We start from the raw sequence: 20,332 nt of genomic DNA, 5'->3' as shown, positions 1-20,332 counted from the left end.
CCCGAAGGGAATGGAAAACCACCCTGGCACACAATCCAGCCAGGTAGAGAATTCCCTAATCTACTCCTGGAAACCCATTCCAGAGCCTCACACCCTCCCAGGGAAGGCTTTTTCCCTATTTTCCACAAAATCATCACAGCTGCTCATCCTGGGAATGCCCTGATCCCAAGCAGGAATCACCACACTGGGCTGACAGGGCACTAATTCCAAATATTCCACACACTGGAAAGGTCAGGAGGAATGTCCAGTGTTCCACAACAAAACCCAGCCTTTCCTTCCAACAAAACTTGAGGCCTGATCCTTAGAAAAGCCCAGTTTTCCTTCCCAAAGGAAAACTTCCCATTTCAAGCCACTGGAAAAGCCCAGGGTTCAAAACACACAAAGCCAAGGAAAAACGTGGAATTTGCAGTGGATTTTTGAAAAGCCTCATTTTTTACCCCTTTGAATCCCAGGGACTCCAAAGGCACATTCCTCAAGGACAGGCACAGATGTCAGAGGAAACAAAGCCTGTTTGTGTTGTCTCCTACCGGAAAAAAATCCTTTGGAAAACACTTGTCTGGGTGAAAAAAAAACCCTTTTCTCTTCCCATCTGGGAAGCTCCAGGATGGAATCAATCCTTAATTAAAAGATCCCAGTGCCAACACAACAGGAATTGTTTCCTGGCCAAGAAACCTCAGGGCAAAGGGTTGGATTTTGGAGAAAATGAAGGAAGAAAAGGGGATTTAGAAGGAGATGCCGCCACAATTTAAGGAAAATTTCAGCACTGCCCTAATGAATCCAAGGAAAACGCTGCTCCAGGATGGGCAAACAAGGATTTGCTCAGCCTGGAGAAGGGAAGGCTCAAGGGAGACCTTGGAGCCTCTTCCAGGGCCTAAAGGGACTAAAGAGAGCTGGGAAAGGAGTCTGGAAAAGAACCTGGGGTGACTGGACAAGGGGGAATGGCTTCCCACTGCCAGAGGGCTGGGATAGATGGGATACTGGGAAGGAATGCTTCTCTGGGAGGGTGGAGAGGCCCTGGAATGGATCTCCCAGGGAAGCTGTGGCTGCCCCATCCCTGGAATTGTTCCCAGATGGGGTTTGGAGTGCCCTGGACTAGTGGAAGATGTCCCAGCCCATGGCAGGGGGTGGAACGAGATGTTCCATAAGGTCCCATCCAACCCAAACCATTCCAGCATTCCATGATGTTTCCATGACCTCTCCTTGCACCAATTTTGCATCGTTTCCTCTCACACTTAAATTCCCAAATTCAGATGATTTGTCGAAGGAATCACCTTAAAACCATCCCAGGAATAAAAAGGGGACTGCAAACCACGTAAGAATCATTCCTACATCCATCAAATCCAAGCCTATTCCCTCACCTCTATATCCTTGTTTTTTGTCCCCTGGAAAACCCCGTGATCCCGCAGTTTTCAAGGGAGATCCGCTGGGATCTGCTCTGTCCCAGTGGGGGAGCGGAACCAGCCCAGGGTTGATGGGCACGGTCCCATCCAACCCGAGCGCCCCGAGTGCCAGGATCCCCTGGAATGCCAGGATTCCCTGGAGTGTCAGGATACCCCAGAATGCCCCTCACCTGAGGTTGTAGGTGCGGAGGTTGCGCTGCCGGCGCTTGGTCGCCCGGAGCTTGACGAAGGTCCTGCCGGTGGGGTCGAAGACGCAGAGCACGGTGATGCAGACGCTCAGGATCACCACCCAGTTACACACCACCATCCCTGCAAAACGAAAACCGCGGGAATGACGCGCTCCGGCCCTCGCTTCCCGCCTCAAACCCACCTGGCCGTCCCGCGGTCAAAGGAAACCCCCCTGGGAAAGCTTCCGAACCGCAGCCGGATGGGTTTTCCCCGTTGTTTTGTGAGGTTATTGAACACCCCTGGAATATCCAGGACTACAGCGTGAGCACATTCCCACCAGGAGGCAGGAAAAGAGTTCCAGGGAAAGAGCAAAGCCATTTTGAAGTGGAAAAGCAGGATTTCCAGACTCCCCCCTTCCCGCCCTTTCCCCAGGAACACAAATCCCTGTCTCAGCGCCAATGGAATGACTGTTCCAGCAATAAACAGGGAGACAAGGAGCACATTGACAGCTCCGATCCACTTCCAGGCGTCCATCCCCAGCCAGCGGGAGGGAATGGTGGCCGTGGATCCGCCGGAACGCGCCCCAGCATTCCCGATCCATACCCAGAGTGACGCTCTTGGCCGTGAGGTCGTTGCAGGAGGTGTAGTACTGGGTCAGCCACACGATTCCCACGATGGCATAGACGAACTCGATCACCAGGATAGCTGGGAAGAGAGGGAATACCGTGGGTAACGGCAGCGTTTCCCTGAGGATTGATGCCTCTCCCTGTTTTCCAGCAAGGAAACACAGGGACGAGTTACTTGGCATGGAAGAAAAATGCTTTGGAAGGGGATGTTTGAGGAAATGAAGCAAAAATGTGACTGCTCCCAAAAAAAAAAAAAAAAAAACAGGATCATGGAGAGGTCAGTGCCCTTGGCTGTGTCAGGGTGTGACTCACAGACCCACATTCCACCTACGCTGCTGGAAAGACTCCCTGAGGCACCGGGAATTGCGGGATCCAGGTCTTAACCACCTCAGATGGTCGGCCTGGCTCCCAGATCCCAAAGAAGTCCTGTGTTTCCAGGATTTCTACACTTAGGAAACGTTCCCAGTGCCTCTGCAGCCTTCCAGGAACAGTTCCCAGGACACATTCCTTAAGGAATCACTTCCTGGCTCCTCAGTTTTACTCTGATAAGGGACATGAGACTGGGCATTCACAGTGGTTTTCCTGGAATAAAAAAGCTGGGAAATGGCTCCCAGGTGCCCATCCTCCCACTTCCCAGAATCCCAAAGAATAAACGGGCACTCAGGCATGGAGAAGGTAAATAACTCACTTGGGAACTCCTTGGGATGGAGCCGAGATTAAACCCAGCCCGGCTTAATCCCACCCCCTCTCCTCATCCATAAGGATCTTTCCACAAGTGGTTTTGCCACAGACCTGGAAAAACCAGTTCCAAGAGTTTTCCTGGGCAAGGACCCAGGGTTGGAACCGGCTCCTGCTCATCCCCATCTATGCCTTAAACCCAAGTCAGGCTTTGCTAAGCTTGGTTCTTCTCCCCTCTGCCGGCACCTGCTGCGGGACAGGAGCAGGGACGAGACATTCCCGGGTTCTTATGGGAGTTCCTTCCCTAAATTCCTCCGCATTAACCAGCACAGCCCTAAACTGGGACAGTCACATGGACCTTGCCCACGCACCGGTCACATTCCCACTTCCCTCAGCAGCGCTGATGAACCACTGGGAGCAACAAACTCCGGGAAACAGGGACGCAACCGGCCCACGATCCGGCGCAAATCCCGGCCCGGAGCTTAGGGAAGAAAAAAGGATGTTCCTTGGGGCAGGAAAACATCTCCTTGGATTTTCCCCACCTCCCTCGCTCCAGGTTTAGTCTGGGTTTAACACAAACTTCCAGCTTCCCTAGGGAAGGCCGGGAAGCTGGGCAGGGAGATTGGAACTGCCGAGCCAGGTCATCCCTGCTTTTTACTGGATTCCGCAGGAAAACAACCCGGCAAAAAGCAGGGATGCAAAGCCAAGAGATGCTTTGTCTGGATCTGCGTTTCCAGAAGGTTTTTTCCCGTAAAACCTTCCCCGGGCACAGCAAAAATCTGATTAAATTCCTGCAGCTGGGAGACCACAGAACACAGGGAAAAACACAGGGAAAAACACAGGGAAAACCAGCCCTGGCTGAGAACTCGAGGAATAATCTCTCCCTGCTCTAGTTCTTCTTGGATGGGGGAGACAGGGAATGTTCTTAGGGAGAGAAATGGGTGTTTCTGGGGCGAGAAATGTTCATCTTTAGGGAGGACAATGTGCACTTTTAGGGAGAGAAATATGAGACTGGGATTGGGGGAAATTTGGAGGGTTTGGGGGGGTGGTTCAGGGATTCTGGGGTTTTGGGGAATTTGGAGCACTTTGGGGGGCTTGAGATTTTTGGGGCATCTGGGGGGTTCTGGAGCCTTTTAGGGATTTGGGGGAGTTTGGGACATTTTGGGAGTTTTGTGGTGCTTTGAGGAAGTTGGGGCACTTTGGGAGGGTTTTGGGGGTCTCCCAACACCTCAGGGGAATTTGGCGGCCACAGAGATGCCCATTTGGGGCTGAAAATGGCTTTATTTGGGCTTTCAGGGGGATTTTATGTCTTTTGGGAAGAGATGGATTTTTGGGGAGGGATTTTGGGGGGTTTGGGGTTTTTCTGGGGAGGAATTTTGAGGGCGTTTGGGGTGACAAAAATCGCCAATTTTGGGCTGAAAAAGCGCTTTACTTGAGGCTTTCAGGGGGATTTTATGTCTTTTGGGAGGTGATGTTTTTTTGGGGAGGAATTCTGAGGGTGTTTGGAGGGGTTTGAGGGTCGCTTGGGGGCGAAAAAGTGCTTAATTTGGCCTTTTTGGGGGGGGATTTTATGACTTCTGGGAGGAGCTGGATTTTTGGGGGGCTTTGGGGTATTGAGGGGGAGGATTTCTGAGGGTGTTTGGAGTGGTTTTGGGGTCACAAAGGCGCCGATTTAGGGGTGAGAAAGAGCTTAATTTGGCCCTTTTTGGGGGGGGTTGATGCCTTTTGGGAGGAGCTGGATTTCTGGGGGGTTTGGGGTATTGGGGGGGGAGGAATTCTGAGGGTGTTTGGAGGGGTTTTGGGGTCACAAAGATGCCAATTTGGGGCTGAAAAAGCACTTTACTTGGGGCTTTGGGGGGGATTTTATGTCTTTTGGGAGGTGATGGTTTTTTGGGGAGGAATTCTGAGGGTGTTTGGAGGGGTTTGAGGGTCGCTTGGGGGCGAAAAAGTGCTTAATTTGGCCTTTTTGGGGGGGATTTTATGACTTCTGGGAGGAGCTGGATTTTTGGGGGGCTTTGGGGTATTGAGGGGGAGGATTTCTGAGGGTGTTTGGAGTGGTTTTGGGGTCACAAAGGCGCCGATTTAGGGGTGAGAAAGAGCTTAATTTGGCCCTTTTTGGGGGGGGTTGATGCCTTTTGGGAGGAGCTGGATTTCTGGGGGGTTTGGGGTATTGGGGGGGGAGGAATTCTGAGGGTGTTTGGAGGGGTTTTGGGGTCACAAAGATGCCAATTTGGGGCTGAAAAAGCACTTTACTTGGGGCTTTGGGGGGGATTTTATGTCTTTTGGGAGGTGATGGTTTTTTGGGGAGGAATTCTGAGGGTGTTTGGAGGGGTTTTGGGGTCACAAAGGCACTAATTTGGGGGCGAAAAAGTGCTTAATTTGGTCTTTTTGGGGGGAATTTTATGCCTTTTGGGAGGAGACGGATTTTCGGGGGGGTTTGGGGTTTTGGAGAGAGGAATTCTGAGGGTGTTTGGAGGGGTTTAGGGTCACAGAGGCGCCAATTCGAGGGGCGAGAAAGCGCTGAACTTGGTCCTTTTTTTGGAGGGTTTTACGCCTTTTGGGAGGAGCCGGATTTTCAGGGAGGGATCCTGTGGGTACCAGGGGGGTTCTGGGGTCCCAGGGACAGCGGGGGCCGGGCGGGCAGTGCGGGGGGCTCACCGAGGCGGACGTAGAGGACGTACTGCATGGAGTCGCGGGGCTCGGTGTACAGGATGCTGCCGCGCATGCTGAGCCAGATGATGGCCAGCTCGGCGATCATGCAGCTCAGCAGGATGCCCAGGTAGCCCCGCCCGTGGTCCACCAGGTTCAGGGAGCAGGTCTCGTCGGGGTTGTACACCAGCCCGAAGAGCACCACGGATAGGATCACGAACCTACCGGGAGAAGAGCCGGGAAGGCCGTGAAGCCGCTCGGGGGCCCCGCGAGGGCTCTGGGCTCCGTTTGCTCCACCCATTCCCCTGGCCAGCTGGGAATTCTGCTCCCCCGGCACGGCAATCAGATCTGCCTCATGTCACATTATCCCCTGGGATTTGCCACTCCCACCCTCGCCCAGAGGAGCTGTGGCTGCCCCATCCCTGGAAGTGTCCAAGGCCAGGCTGGATGGGTTGGAGCAACCTGGGATAGTGGGAGGTGTCCCTGCCTGTGGGATAATTGGAACTGGTCCCTCCCAACTCAAAGCACTCCAGGACTCCACGATTGTTTTCCTGAACCCCTGGATAGAAACACAACCCCAAATTCCAAGAGACCCATCCCTGGAAGTGTCCAAGGCCAGGTAGGATGGGCCTTGGAGCAACCTGGGCTAGCAGAAGGTGTTGGAGCTGGAACTGGATGAGGTTTAAGATCCCTTCCAACCCAACCCATTCCAAGATTCCATGAGGTTATTCCTGAGCCCTGTATGGAAACACAGCCCCAAATTCCAACCTTCGATGGTACGGGAGGATACAGGGAGCTCTGGCCAGGCTCTCTGGGACTAGGATAGAACTTGGAACTAGGACAGAACTTGGGACAGAGCTCAGCTGAAAAACCAGGAGCCGGAATGTCTCGGTGTCCCTCAGAAATGCCCCCAAGAGGATCTTCCAGGTGCATGGGAAGAACTTCCAGTCGTGCTGGGGGCAGCCAAAAGAATTCCTGGGAGGATTCCAAGCCTCCCTGTGCCCTTCCCACTTACCAGGTGGTGTGCAGGAGGAAGAGGAAGACGGCTGGCAGAACCAGGTCATCGCTGCCCACGGACCAGCGGCGGCGGAACACGACAATCCCTGGCATGGCTGGCGGGTCCCAGGAAGTTCAGCAGGCACGACACTCACCTCCTGGAAAAGAACGGAGCCAAGGATGATGCTGAGCCCCTTCAGCCCCCTCTGGAAAGCCCCACAACCCGCGGGGATGCATCCAGGAGTTCTCCTGGGTTTTATTCCAGCACCTCCCTCTCTCGCGGAGAGCCAGGAGAGGAAGGAATTTGCAGAGTGGGAATGATGAGGTGAAGCCAGTAACTCATCCAGCTCCAGTTCATGGGATTACCTGGAATCCCGTTAGGGCCAACCCAAACAACTCCAGGATTCCATGATTGTTTTTCCTGAACCCCTGGACAGAAGCACAGCCCCAAAGGCCAACAGACCCATCCCTGGATGTGCTCCGGGCCAGGTGGGACAGGGTTGGAGTAACATGGGCTAGTGGGATTTTGGGCAGGTTATTCCAGCCTCAGAAACCCTCCTCCGTGTTTTCCCATGGACACACCTCCTGCCAGGCTCTTGTTGGCCAACAATTCCCCCCCTCCCTTAGCTCAGGAAGCCAAAATATCCATTAGGAGTCAGTGGAAGCCTCTGAGGAATATCGCCTGGCTCCCAACAGCACTTCCAGCTGGGAATATCAGTTCCTAGGATCTCTTTCCCTGGACCATCGGGAGCATCCTGCCAGCTCCGCATCTTTGCGCTCCAAATCCAAGGTGGGGGAAGAAGATCCAGGAGCTGCCGTTCCCTGCCCGTGTTTTGTTTGTGCTCCTATTTTTAGAGCCTCACAAACCCTTTGGAAAAATAGAAACAGGAGCTCTGGAAAGTCACGAGACGGCACCGGGCGCTCCAGCCACCTCCTCCGGCACAGCCAGCCCACACCATCCCGGCTGGAAGCGCTCCAGGCCCTGCTCCACAGGGGCTCCTGCAGCACAGCTTAGCCCCCTCCTGCTTCCCTGGCCCGGCACACAACTCACAGCCGGGAACCTTCCCTGGCTCTGCCAAACCTGGGATCGTGTCCCTGCAACCTGTCCAAAGGCACCGGTGCTTTCCTGGCTCTGGGATCTGGCCTGCCCCTCCCTCCATTCCATGTGCCTCTCTCCATTCCCTAATCCGTGTCCCTCTCTCCGTTCCCTAATCCCTGCCTTGCTCGCCGCTCCCTAATCCCTGCCTTGCTCGCCGCTCCCTAATCCCTGCCTTGCTCGCCGCTCCCTAATCCCTGCCTTGCTCGCCGCTCCCTAATCCCTGCCTTGCTCGCCGTTCCCTAATCCCTGCCTTGCTCTCCGCTCCCTAATCCCTGCCTTGCTCTCCGCTCCCTAATCCCTGCCTTGCTCTCCGCTCCCTAATCCCTGCCTTGCTCTCCGCTCCCTAATCCCTGCCTTGCTCTCCGCTCCCTAATCCCTGCCTTGCTCTCCGCTCCCTAATCCCTGCCTTGCTCTCCGCTCCCTAATCCCTGCCTTGCTCGCCGCGCCCTAATCCCCGTCCCTCTCTCCGTTCCCTAATCCCCGTCCCCCTCTCCGTTCCCTAATCCCCGTCCCCTTCTCCGTTCCCTAATCCCCGTCCCCCTCTCCGTTCCCTAATCCCCGTCCCTCCCCCCGTTCCCTAATCCCCGTCCCCTTCTCCGTTCCCTAATCCCCGTCCCCCTCTCCGTTCCCTAATCCCCGTCCCTCCCCCCGTTCCCTAATCCCCGTCCCCTTCTCCGTTCCCTAATCCCCGTCCCCTTCTCCGTTCCCTAATCCCCGTCCCCTTCTCCGTTCCCTAATCCCCGTCCCCTTCTCCGTTCCCTAATCCCCGTCCCCTTCTCCGTTCCCTAATCCCCGTCCCCTTCTCCGTTCCCTAATCCCCGTCCCCTTCTCCGTTCCCTAATCCCCGTCCCCTTCTCCGTTCCCTAATCCCCGTCCCCTTCTCCGTTCCCTAATCCCCGTCCCCTTCTCCGTTCCCTAATCCCCGTCCCCTTCTCCGTTCCCTAATCCCCGTCCCCTTCTCCGTTCCCTAATCCCCGTCCCCTTCTCCGTTCCCTAATCCCCGTCCCCTTCTCCGTTCCCTAATCCCCGTCCCCTTCTCCGTTCCCTAATCCCCGTCCCCTTCTCCGTTCCCTAATTCCCATCCCTCCCTGTATTCCCTAACCCCCGTCCCTCTCTCCAAGCCCTAATCCCTGTCCCACCTTCCACTTGTCCCCTTCCTGTGCTTCCAGGGATCATCACACTTTGGCTGTGCTCCAAGCTCTCCCAACTGACCCATCCCCATTCCAAATCCCAGTTCTGCTCCTCTTCCAATCCCATTTTTTCCCAGGCAATTCCATACCCTGCTCCCAGAGTGCTCCATCCATGCCCTGCAGTGCCCAGGCTCATCCAAAGCTGTACTTCCAAATGGATAATAACTGCTCCTGGAATTGCAGAATGGATGGGAAGGGAGCTCATGGATGATCCAGTTCCACCTCTCTGCCATGGATAGGGACACATTCCACCAGCCCAGGTTGCTCAGGATGATGTTTGAACTGATTTGAACATTCCAAGTACCACAAATGTTGGGACTGGGACAGATCATGGCACCAATTCCCACCTTGTCCCACTAAATCCAACCTGGCCAGTGGGTGTGGTCACCCCCCACACACTTTCCAGAACCTCCCAAATCCAGATTCTCCCACCCTTTGCCGACATACAAAGCCCCTGGACCAGACCTACAACCTGCTGCAGCCACCGGTTCCTGGGAACCTCCCCAGATCCCAGGAGATTCCACAGCTCCACACTTCCAGCCCTTGGAAACGCTCCACTCCCCAAACAAAGCAAAGGTGAAATTCCAACACCACTTGGATTCACAATTCCTTAGCACAGAACAATCAGCACATTCCAGCTCTACCTTCAAACTGCCCCTCTGGAGACTCCTTCCGGGATATCCACTGGGATATCTTGGATATTGCAAACCTGGATACACTTCCAGTATCTCCCTCCCTGCCTCTGGACAGCACCTCCCAGCCCAGCTCAGACTCCATTCCCATCATCCCTGCATCCTGCCTTCCATAACTCTCCAGTTGTGCTCTCCCAGCTGGAGAACCGGGATACCGACGACGGCAACAACATCCAATGGGAATTCCTTATCCACAGCAACGGCTGGGGCTGGAGCGGAGCAGCCTGTCACTCACCGGAACACTCCCTGTGGGAATGTCACTGCACTTTGGAGTGACACCACAAAGCTCCCAGGGCACTGCAGGAACGTTCCAAATTGATTCCCAAAGACTCCCAGATTTAAACCCCGAGGTTTGGGGCCTTTGGAAAGGAGGGAGATGAGGGAAGGCCTGAGACCAAAACCCTCTCGGAAAAGCTCTCGGTGGGAGGAATCTCCGGCTTCAGCCCAGCCTTGCTGATCCCGGGAATGACATGATGGGATGCTGGAGCTGCGATGGAGCAGAGGAATCGGGAGGGGAGCAGAAGGTCAGAGTGCAAACAGCCCCAAGCAAAATCCCCACCTTGCTCCTAAAACTGCTGGAGAGAGCAATTCCCGGGATCTCGAATCCCAGCACAAGCAGCCCCCCAGCTCCCATCACTGAAATCAGGGAAGCACATGCCCCAGGAACCCCCTCGGAGCAGGGAACGATCTATGGAAGCAGAAATCTTACATGGCATGTGGTCCAGCCGCTGAGCATCCTCCTCTCCCGGCAGGGCTTCCCAGGAAAAGTGCAATTCCACGGAGACGGGCATCACAAGCTCAGGAAGGAACAACCAACTCTTCGTGCAGCCATGGAAAATCCCACTCGGCAAAGGGAAGGACGGCGTGGGAATCGCCTGCCGACAGAGTCGGGCATCATCCTCGGAGCAACTCCCTCATTTATTCCCGGGAATGCCGAGAGCCAGGGGTCGTGACTCCCCCCCAGTTCCACACCCCCGGCACCCTCTGGAAGGAAGTGACATCATCCCTATTCTGAGGAGATTGTGTGTGGATTGTGGGAAGGAGGGTCGGCAGCGATGCTGTCAGGGATGCGGAGACGGGAGAGCAGGAAAACCCTCCCGAGCTCCAGCGGCACCAACCTCCTCCCTCTTCCCGCTGAGAAACCGGGAATGCTGCCGGGAGCTCTGGGATGGCATCGGGCCTCGCTGGGAAAGGCCATGGAGGCTCCAGTGAAAGGCCAGGGGGAGGGGACTTGGATGGGACACAAAGGGACACACAGAGGGGCCACCCGGGCACAGAAAGGAGACTGTTCCAGAGGAGCCTTCCCGGCCTTTCCAGCCGTTAATTCCTTGTGACACGCTCTGGGCTCCGACAGGATGTGGGGGAAGGGGAGAACTGCCTGCCCGGAGGGAAGGGTTCGGGGAAAAGAGCAGGGGAGAAAAAGGCTCCAGCGAGACAACATTCCAGATCTGCCTAATCCCCCATCCCACCTGAAAGGAGCTCCGGGAGAAGGTGCACAGGGAAGAGCCGATGGAAAAGGGCCGTGCCTGGATCCTGCACAGCAGGAGCCCACCCACGGCACGGCAGCACCCCCGGAGTCACCCACTCCCACCACCCAAATCCAGGAGCAGGATTTGCTGGAAGCTCCCAGATCACCCACATTCCCGAGGCACAGCAGCACCCACACAGCCCAGTGCTCCCACTCCTGCAGATCCCATCCCTGCATCCACAACTCCCTGCAAATCCCCAGCCCTGCATCCACAACTCCCTGCAAATCCCCAGCCCTGCATCCACAACTCCCTGCAAATCCCCAGCCCTGCATCCACAACTCCCTGCAAATCCCCAGCCCTGCATCCACAACTCCCTGCAAATCCCCAGCCCTGCATCCACAAATCCATAACTCCCTGCAAATTCCCATCCCTGCACCCACAGATCCACAACTCCCTGCAAATCCCCATCCTTGCATCCACAGGGTCACAATCCTCTCCAAATCCCCATCCCTGCATCCACAGATCCACAACTCCCCGCAAATCCTCATCCCTGCTTCCATATTCTCAGCATTCCCACCCTGACGGATTCCCAACCTCCTGCAGTCCAGAGCAAAAGCTGGGAGGCCCAAACCACAGTGAAATGGGATCTGCCAGGAGTTTTTCCCCCTTCTGACGGATCCCTGGGAACGTCTGCATGGAGCAAGCCCTGCTATCCTAATATTCATTCCCTACCTTTCCCCTCCGGCACCTTCCCACGATCCAGGTACGACAGAGCAATCCCACCTCACCCCTGCCAGCTCCCTCTCCCCAAATTCCAGAGCTCAAAGAGATTCCCTCAAAACAAGCCACACGTTCATCTCCACTGCTCGGGGCTACAGAATTCCCCAAAATCCGGGATTTCCAGGCCTCGGGGGACGGTTGCAGGTGCCACTGCGGGACAAAGCCCTTTGCTGTTCCCCAGGAGGCTCCCGGGATCCCTTTCCCTGGCTGAAATGCCACGTCCTTCCTTCCCACATGGAATACGGGTTGGATCATCCCCCCGCAGCCCACAGAACACTCCTGTTCCCACAGAACACCGACTGGACTTGCCGGAAATCATCAATTCTGCCTTGGATCCGACTCCATCGGGCCCCTTCCAGCTGTTCTGAAGGGCTTTAAATGAAGCCCTTTCTATTCCCGAGTTGATTCCACACAATCTGGGAATTGTTCTCGCCTGCAGAGAGAAGGGGGGATGTGGTGACATCCCTACAGAGTGTCCCGAAGCCAGCCTGAGGAATTTGCTGGGATGGCTCAGCCTGGAGAAGGCTCCAGGGAAAAAAGGGGCCTAAAGGGGCTCCAAGAGAGCTGGAAAGGGACTTTGGAAAAGGGCCTGGAGTGACAAGACATGGAGGAACGGCTTCCCACTGCCAGAGGGTGGGTTAAATGGGATATTGGGAAGAAATCCTTCCCTGTGAGAGTGGGGAGGCGCTGGAATGGATTTCCCAGGGAAATCGTGGCTGCCCCATCCCTGGAAGTGTTCAAATCCAGGCTGGAGCAACCTGGGATAGTGGAAGGTGTTGAGGCTGGAACTGGATGAGCTTTAAGGTCCCTTCCCACCCAAACCATTCCAGGATTCCATCAAAATCAGGTTGGGGGGGACAAATTCCACAGCACCAAAGGAAGACGAGCCCTTTCCTTTCTGGACATACCCGCTGGAAGCAGAGCCCGCAGGAATTGCAGGGAAAGCTCCTTCCCAAGGGAAAGCAGCTGCTGGAAGGCTGCGAGGAGAGTTGTGCCCTCACTGAGATTTAGGGATCAGATCCCAACGTAAGGAATATTCCATGGATTAATGCAACATTGAAGAGTCCTGTTTCTAAGCAAATCCCATCACGGAACAAAAAATCAATGGGGATTTTAATTCAGGGAATATCTTTAAGATCCTCCTTGATAATCTCCCGTTTTCCAAGGAGAAGGGAACGAAACGAGTCCGTGGCAGAGCCAGGGCTTGGGGCTTCCAGGAGCCTCCCAGGGCTTGGCACAGTTCGGCTGCGGCTCCCTCGGGATGAGGTGGCTCCGTCCCCTCCCCAAAGTCACCGGGACACACGTCATGGGATCAGGCTGGAGCTGGACCTGCCCACTGACACAAATTCCCAAAATACACCTCGGAGCAGGAACTGCCCTTCAAAGCCCAGGGAACGAGGACTCACCTGCTCATCCCACGGGTTTAACCCCCAAATCCTGGGGTAAATCCACCCTTGGAATTGCAGCGGGGATGGACACAAGGTTGGTGCAACCAGGACAAAGCGCTGCTAATCCCTAACGTTCCTTCCATCCCAGCTAATCCCTAATATTCCTTCCCAAAGCCCCTCTGGAGCATAACCACACCCAGGAGCACCTTCTCCTTGCTTCCATCCATCCCCTTTTCCCACCATTCCCCCAATTCCTGCCTCGGGTGGAAGCAAGTCTCCCAAATCCCACACATCCTTCAAAATGGACATTTCCCACCTGTTACCCTAGGAATGATTTAACAAGGAAAAATGATTTAACCAGAAAAATCCCTCTTTCTCCTTGGCAGGCACTTGCTCACAGTGGTGGAGTTTTCAGGAGATCCAGGATTGCCTTGGAAATCCTAATGGATGGAAAAGTCCCAAAAGTGCCACTCACAGCACTTGTTCCCAGGTAAAAAGCAGGATAAGGGATTCCCCAAATTAAGGAGAAACAAAGAAATCCTCTCCTTTGGAATATGTCTCCTCTAAAAAACCAGGACCAATCCAGAGCCTGTTCCCAGGAACTGCATCCCACAAACCAGTGATCCCAAGGGTTCTCCCCACTGGATATCCAGTGACACCCCACAGGCCAAGATTTTTCCAGATCCCAGAACCATAAAGGCCGGAAAAGCCCTCCAGGACCGAGTCCAACCATTCCCCAGCACTTCCAAGCCCACCACTAATCCATGTCCCCAAGCGCCACTTCCGCACGGATTTTAAATCCCTCCAGGAATGAGGACTCCACCACTGGAGTGTTCCAATGCTTTACAACCCTTTCCAGGAAGTAATTTTCCCTAATATCCAATTTAAACCTCCCCTGGAGTGTGTTGAGGCCTTTCACTCTCATCCTGTCCCTTGTTCCCTGGGAGCAGAGCCCGATCCCACCAGGATCCAACATCTAGGCAGGGATTTGTGGAGAGCAAAAAGCTCCCCCTGATCCTCCTTTTTTCCAGGCTGAGCCCTCCCAGCTCCCTCAGCTGCTCCCGGTGCTCCAAACCCTTCCCTGGATAACTCCATGTCTTTCTAGTATCAAAGATCCAACAAGGTTTATTAATTCCAGACCTTCCCAACCATCCAAAGAAGAAGAGGTTTTTAGGGATAACTCCTTAAGGCAGGGAGACATTCCAACTGTCCAAATTAAATGCTTGGAGAGGGATGAAAAATCCTCCCCCCACATCTCCAAGATTCCCAACGTTTTTCTCCCTGACCTCAGCCAGAGCACAATTTACCTCTGGAGCTCCACGCTCGTCACCCTACGGAAAACCCAAAGCCTTCGGGAATGACAAGTCAAGGAACACCACCAGCCCATTCTCGGGAATCTGGGAGCAGAGAAGGAGCACAATCCAAGGCTGCCGAGAACTCAGGGAGTTAAATCCATCCCCCAGTGCCTGTGCCGGTGCTGCAGCCACCCACATTCCCTGCCGGCAGAGCCCACGGAGCAGCTTCCCGCAGCTTCCCGACGGCTCCCGAGCTCCGGCAAAAATAACGGCCAAGTTGCCAGGGGGGGAAAAATGAGGGATGAAATCCAAATTAATTTGGGGGTTGAAAGAGAACCTGATGTTCCAGAGGGGGGATCAAATCCACTCCTGGTTAACAGCCGGCAAGGAAAGCTCGGCTGGAGTGGGAATGGGATGCCGGGATGAGGTGATGGATACCGGAAGCACCTCACTGTTGTAAGTGATGGGCAGCTGAGCATCCCAAACCTGCTTCCTGGATGTAATTACCGGGAATGAAAACTCCTTGGTTTCCTTAATTTCCGGTTGTTCACCACACAGCCAGTGGTTTTTCCATAGGAAAAATTCCAAGGGGTGGGCGAAGCCAGCGAGGGCAGATCCAAGCGGGAAGCGGTGCTCCCGCACAGACCGCTTCAGACGGAGCCTCATTCCTTTAGGAAAAGCTATTTTTCCCTACAATCCCGACAGCTTTCCACCCTGGAATTCTTACCAGCTCAAAAAAAAAAAAAAAAAAAGGGCAGGAAAAAAAATCCCTGGAGGATATTTCCAGGTGCACTGTTTAATTTGGGGGCGTCTCCCTGCTCCAGCTCGTCCGGAAGCAATGCCTTCCGGAAGAGAGAGGACGAGCCGCGCCATTCCAAAAGAATTCCCACTAGGAATCGCCTCTCTGTCCTACTGCAAGCGGCTCCTTGGCTCCCTGGTTTACAGCAGCGGGCAAACAGTTTTCCCAATAACTTGACTCATTGCTTCAGGAATTCCCTGGGGATGAGTCACATGCCGGGAAAGCCCCCGGGACCCACCGCTGCCAACACGGGGAGAGCGAAGGAAGTGGGAGAGCAGGGAAATCCCTGCCAAACTGCGGGAAAACTGGGCGGTCAGCAGCGTTCCTTGGCACTCCTTCCCGGCTCCCTTCCCCAAGAATGTGCCAGAGAGGAGCGGAGCAGCCGGGAGAGCACCGGAGAGGCGGTTCCGCGGGGACAGGAATCGCTCCAGAGAGGTTCCCTCTGACGGAACGCTCTGCTCGCATCCCAGGAATTACGAGCGGTGCCCGTTTCCCTCCCTCCTGAAGGACGGAATTCCAGGGCCTTCCACAGGGCTCCTCAACTCCACTCCCTGCTCACCGGCATTCCCAAATTGTGCTTTTCCCGCTTCGTGACCCTCGACTTATCCCATGACACCAACCCATAACTCATCCCACTTTCCTCTTCCCACATTCCATGACCAAGCTGTACGTCCAGCTGCCAGTCAAAAATGCTGGGAATCGGGGCTATCCGGGCAGTTTTTTGGGATCTTTTCCTGATATGCTTTGTCCTCATTAAACGCGGATCCCAAACCTGTGACAATTCCAGGTTCAACAATGTTGGGAATTGGTTTCAAACAGCCCAAACCTGACCTGGGCACCACCTATTCCCGTTTTCCCGGTGCTGCCCGGTTATTCCAGGAATTTCCATCAACCATTGTTTCCTTTGGCCAAGGCCGTGCCTGTATCCCACATTCCCAGAAATCAGCCTGGGGAAGATCAGGTCATGTCTGTCCCCAAAGGCCATGGATAACCTGTCATATCCCAAAATCCCTTGGGATGAGCCGTGGATTTAGGAGCTCTCCCCAGCCTATTGTGGATGACTCAATGGAGCTCTCCCTGTTTTTCCACGTCATCCCTCACTAAGGGATTGCTGCTGACAATTCCCAAGCATCCCCCTTTACCCAAGGTTCTCCCATGGTACCTCTATTCCCACAAACAGCCCCACAGATCCAATCAAACCATTCCCAAGGATTTTTCAGCAGGTCACTCCAAACCCATCAACTCCTACAAGTTCCCGCCTCTTACCAGTCCCAAACAATCCATTTCTTTTCCCAAATTCCAAAAAAAATTCCCAGCAGAAGACACCACCAGGCTATCTGAGGAGCTCATACTGCGGCAGTTAAAGAGGGAATATTCCCAAATGCTGTGAATTCCCTGGAAATGCCACGTCTGTGTTTCACAGCCTTTTCCCGTTGCTCCCCAAACCTTCCCAAATTCCCACTTTCCAACACCTTCTTCCTTCTCCCAAGAGCACCAACCTGGAACCCCATCCAGCAAAATCTATTCCCTGCCCAGAACTCCAGAGTTTTTTGAGCCTTCCTGGAAAAATCAGGATATCCTGGAATTATTCCTGCAAACCCATTTGATGGAACAGAACCTGAAGGAATATTTCTAGAATCCCAGCCCTTCCCACTGACACAGCGTGGGATATTGGGAAGGAATCCTTCCCCGGGAGGGTGGGGAGGCCCTGGCACGGGTTTCCCAGGGAAGCTGTTGCTGTCCCATCCCTGGAAGTGTCCAAGGTCAGGCTGGATGGAGCTTGGAGCCACCTGGGATAATGAAAAGTGTCCCAGCCCTTGGGATATTGTCATTCCATGAGGGAAAGCAGCCAAGCAGACAGACCTGGAAAAGTCAGCTACAGCATCCAGCTTGGAATTGTCCAGCACCTGAGGAATCCAAGCACTCCTTAGGCTGGAAAACATGAATATCCACAGGTTTCTCCCTCCCTCCAAAGTATTCCTCGATCCCAGCTGGGATCAGTGCCCGGCAGAGTTCCAATGACCCCAACAGGCCCAAAGGATCCCTCTGGAACACAGGATTAAGGACATGGAATGACACTACAAACCCTTCACCCTCAGTTCAAGGATTTCCTGGTGCTGCTGGAATTTTTCCAAGGTGTTCCAGCCTGAAGGAAAGCTGGAAACAGGAAAATCCTCTGTTCCCACCAGGAAAACAGCAGGGAGACAACCCAGGCTCTGGAGTTCTTGGGATGAAAGCTCACCTGCACAAGAGCACGGAGGAACCAAATCCAGCAATTCCCAAGCCTGCCATGGGACTTTACATTGTCAGGACGGGAGCCAAAGAATCCAGAGGTAAAATATCCGAGGGAAAACAAGGAGGGAAGATGTTGGAGCCACTGGAAAAGGATCCTGCCTCTTTAACACTCCTCCCTAAGTTGTTCCTGGCATCGCATTCCCGCTCCAGGCTGCCAGCAAGGACATGGAATGACCTCTGCATTTGTGTCCGGAGAACACGGATCCAGCACCACACAACCCACTCAGTTTTCCCTCCTGCAACTTCCCAACACACCCATTCTTAGGGAATTCTGAGCCACAATCCCACGATTTTTCACAGGAGCTCAGGAACCCCCAAAATTCCAGGGTGGGCTTTTCCCCCTCTCCACAAGGAAGATGAAATCATGTTCCCGAAATAGTTCCAAGGAAAAGGCTCCAAGGAAGGCTGCTCCTTCACCGGAGCACGGAAACCTTCCTGCACTCCCAGTTAGTTAATTCCAACTGGAAGCAGTTCATTCCAATTCCATTCTAAACACTGGGAACATGGAAAATCGAAGGACTTCAATCCCAAGTGCCATAATTGACAACAGCCACGAATTAACGGGAAACCCAGTTTTGGGGGGATTAAAAAAGGCACCGAATCCCCTCGTAACAAAATCTGGGATGTGACAACCTTCAGGCAGGAATCCCAGATCCCAAAGTTCCAAGGAAATAAGGGATTATAACCCACAGGAAGAGTCCTGGATGCGCCGGACACGGTGCAGTGGCACAAGTGGCTTCCTTGGGAAGCTCCCAAAGGGAAAAAATTCCACAAATGCCTGAGGCAGGATCCCAACACCCCCATCCAGGCCCCATCCCACAGCAGGTGACTGTTCTCCATGGAATTTCCCTGGGAACGAGACGCTTCCTGTCAAAAACCTCAGGGATGGAGCTCTTTTCTTTTGGCCGCTTCCATCTTCCACCTTAACTTTGGGACTGAAATTCCCTGTAATTCCCAGAATGCAGCTGTTTTCCTGAATTTCTCCCCACCCACCTTTCTGAACACATGTGGGAAAAGTGGATTCAGAGATAATTTAGCCTGGAGAACTCATTCCAAAGGGATTCCAAAGCCTGCTCTGGGAGCTCCTGGAATCCAGAGTGGTCTTTTTCCTGCCCTTATCCCAGAAAAAAGGGGATTTTTTTTTTTTTGCCAAGTCAGCAAAAGGACCACAGGGTGGATTCAGACAGCTTGTGATCTAACTTGGAAGTAACTCTGTGGCCATGGAGCATCCTTGAGGATTGGAAAAAACTGGGAAGACTCCCAGTCAGGAGCCAAAAGGGAGAGAAGGAATCAGAGTTTCCCACTCCAGGCAGGAATTAAATCCATTTCCCACCTTTCCTGACAAATCTCCTTGTAAATGAGGCCTCAAACCCCTTGCAAGGATCTGTTCCCATAGGAACATAAGAACTTCCAAGCTCATCTCCTTTTCCAAGAGCAGGAATGTCTAATGAAGCAGCAGGAACACTGTAAAAATTAGGGGGAAAGGGAAAAATAACCCTTTCCTCATTTTTCCCACAGAAAGGAGCAGCAGCCTCAGTGCTGAGGGCCACCAAGTGTCAGATAATCCCGAATTCCTCCCTTTTCCTCTCTCCTGATTGGCATCTGTCACTTTCTCCCTTGAAAAAAAAATCCCAAGTTTAAACAGAAACTCCAATGGAAACACAAATTCCCAGGAGACTCCTGCGGAGGGGCAGCAGGAGCTGAGCGAACACCAGATAGCGGCCTAAAATCCAGGGAAACAAGTGGTCTGGGAGCAGGATCTCCTGCTTCTCCAGGCTCGGGCAACCAGGAATTCCAGTATCCCACCCTCTGGAATGACACCTTGTCCAAGGTGAGAGGTTTGCAGGGCCGGATGCAGAGGGAGAAGATCCATCTGCGACTCCTCCCATCCCTATAAAATCTCCAAGCCCTGCCACGCTGGAATGGGGAAAGTTCTCCAGAGGGAAGAAAAAAAAGGGGATTAATTTCCCAAAATAAAACTTCCCGAAACATTAACATTAAAGGAAACCTAGAAGCCCAACTCACTGTTTTTTTGGGAATGCTGAGCCCTCGTGCTCCAGAGGCTCTGGAGGCTCCGGAGCCATGTTTTCCCATGGCCAGGAGGGAGTGTTTTGGCCTAATCCCAGGGAACTCACGGGCCACCGGTTTGCGGAACAAATCCCTGTTAACCCCGGGATTTTCGTGCCACACATCGGCTCACCCCGAGCCAAAAGCTTCCCGGGTGCTCCGACCACTCCCTTCCATGCTTTTCCTGCTCCAAATGGTGGCGCTTCCCAGCTTTGGGGACAAGAAAGGGGAAAAAAAAGGGAACCTCCCAAAGCCTCCCTGGAATGAGACGCTTCATTCCATCCAGTGCAATGGGAAGGGGCTCCCGCTCTCCCCAATCCACCCCCACCCAGATCCTGCTCTTTGGTGATCAGTGAAGAGTTAATGAGGAAAGGAAGCAGTTGGAAAACCAGTTTTCCATCGGATAAATACAAGGGTAGCCAGGGACAAAAAGGGCAACCAGAGTCAGATTTCCAGGATCCTCGTGGATCCCGTCCAACCAGGATGTTCCAGGACTGACCTGTCCCTCGGCACACGGTTTAGGAGGATAAGGAGCTCAGGTGGATGGAAGCACAGCCCGGGATGCTCCTGCTGGATACATTTCCACCTTCCCTTGGGCAACTCCGCCTTTCCCTCGGCCTGTCCAGGGACTCACCTCCAAGGAGGCTCCGGAGCCCCTCCCACTCCCGGCTGCCACGTCAGATCAAATCAATGGGAGCCTTTGGATGAGCACCCAGTGAACAAACAGCCAGATTCCGGATT

At 53.9% G+C, this 20,332-nt stretch overlaps 1 protein-coding gene across 1 annotated transcript in view; it reads right to left on the bottom strand.

Annotated features, from left to right (window-relative positions):
- Positions 1–17,767, bottom strand: part of DAGLA (diacylglycerol lipase alpha) — a 47,563-nt gene extending 29,796 nt beyond the window's left edge. Inside the window, 6 exon segments of the mRNA XM_051776928.1 lie at positions 1,571–1,709; positions 2,172–2,273; positions 5,531–5,742; positions 6,537–6,675; positions 10,208–10,373; positions 17,472–17,767. Coding sequence (XP_051632888.1) covers positions 1,571–1,709; positions 2,172–2,273; positions 5,531–5,742; positions 6,537–6,631 — 548 coding nt within the window. The 5' untranslated portion in view covers positions 6,632–6,675; positions 10,208–10,373; positions 17,472–17,767.
- Positions 17,768–20,332: the final 2,565 nt, after the last annotated feature.

The sequence above is a fragment of the Manacus candei genome, unplaced genomic scaffold (genome assembly GCF_025592945.1).
Source record: "Manacus candei isolate 608988 ecotype Guabito, Panama unplaced genomic scaffold, ASM2559294v1 h1tg000009l, whole genome shotgun sequence".
NCBI lineage: Eukaryota > Metazoa > Chordata > Aves > Passeriformes > Pipridae > Manacus > Manacus candei.
This window is presented reverse-complemented; position numbering and strand designations above follow the sequence as displayed.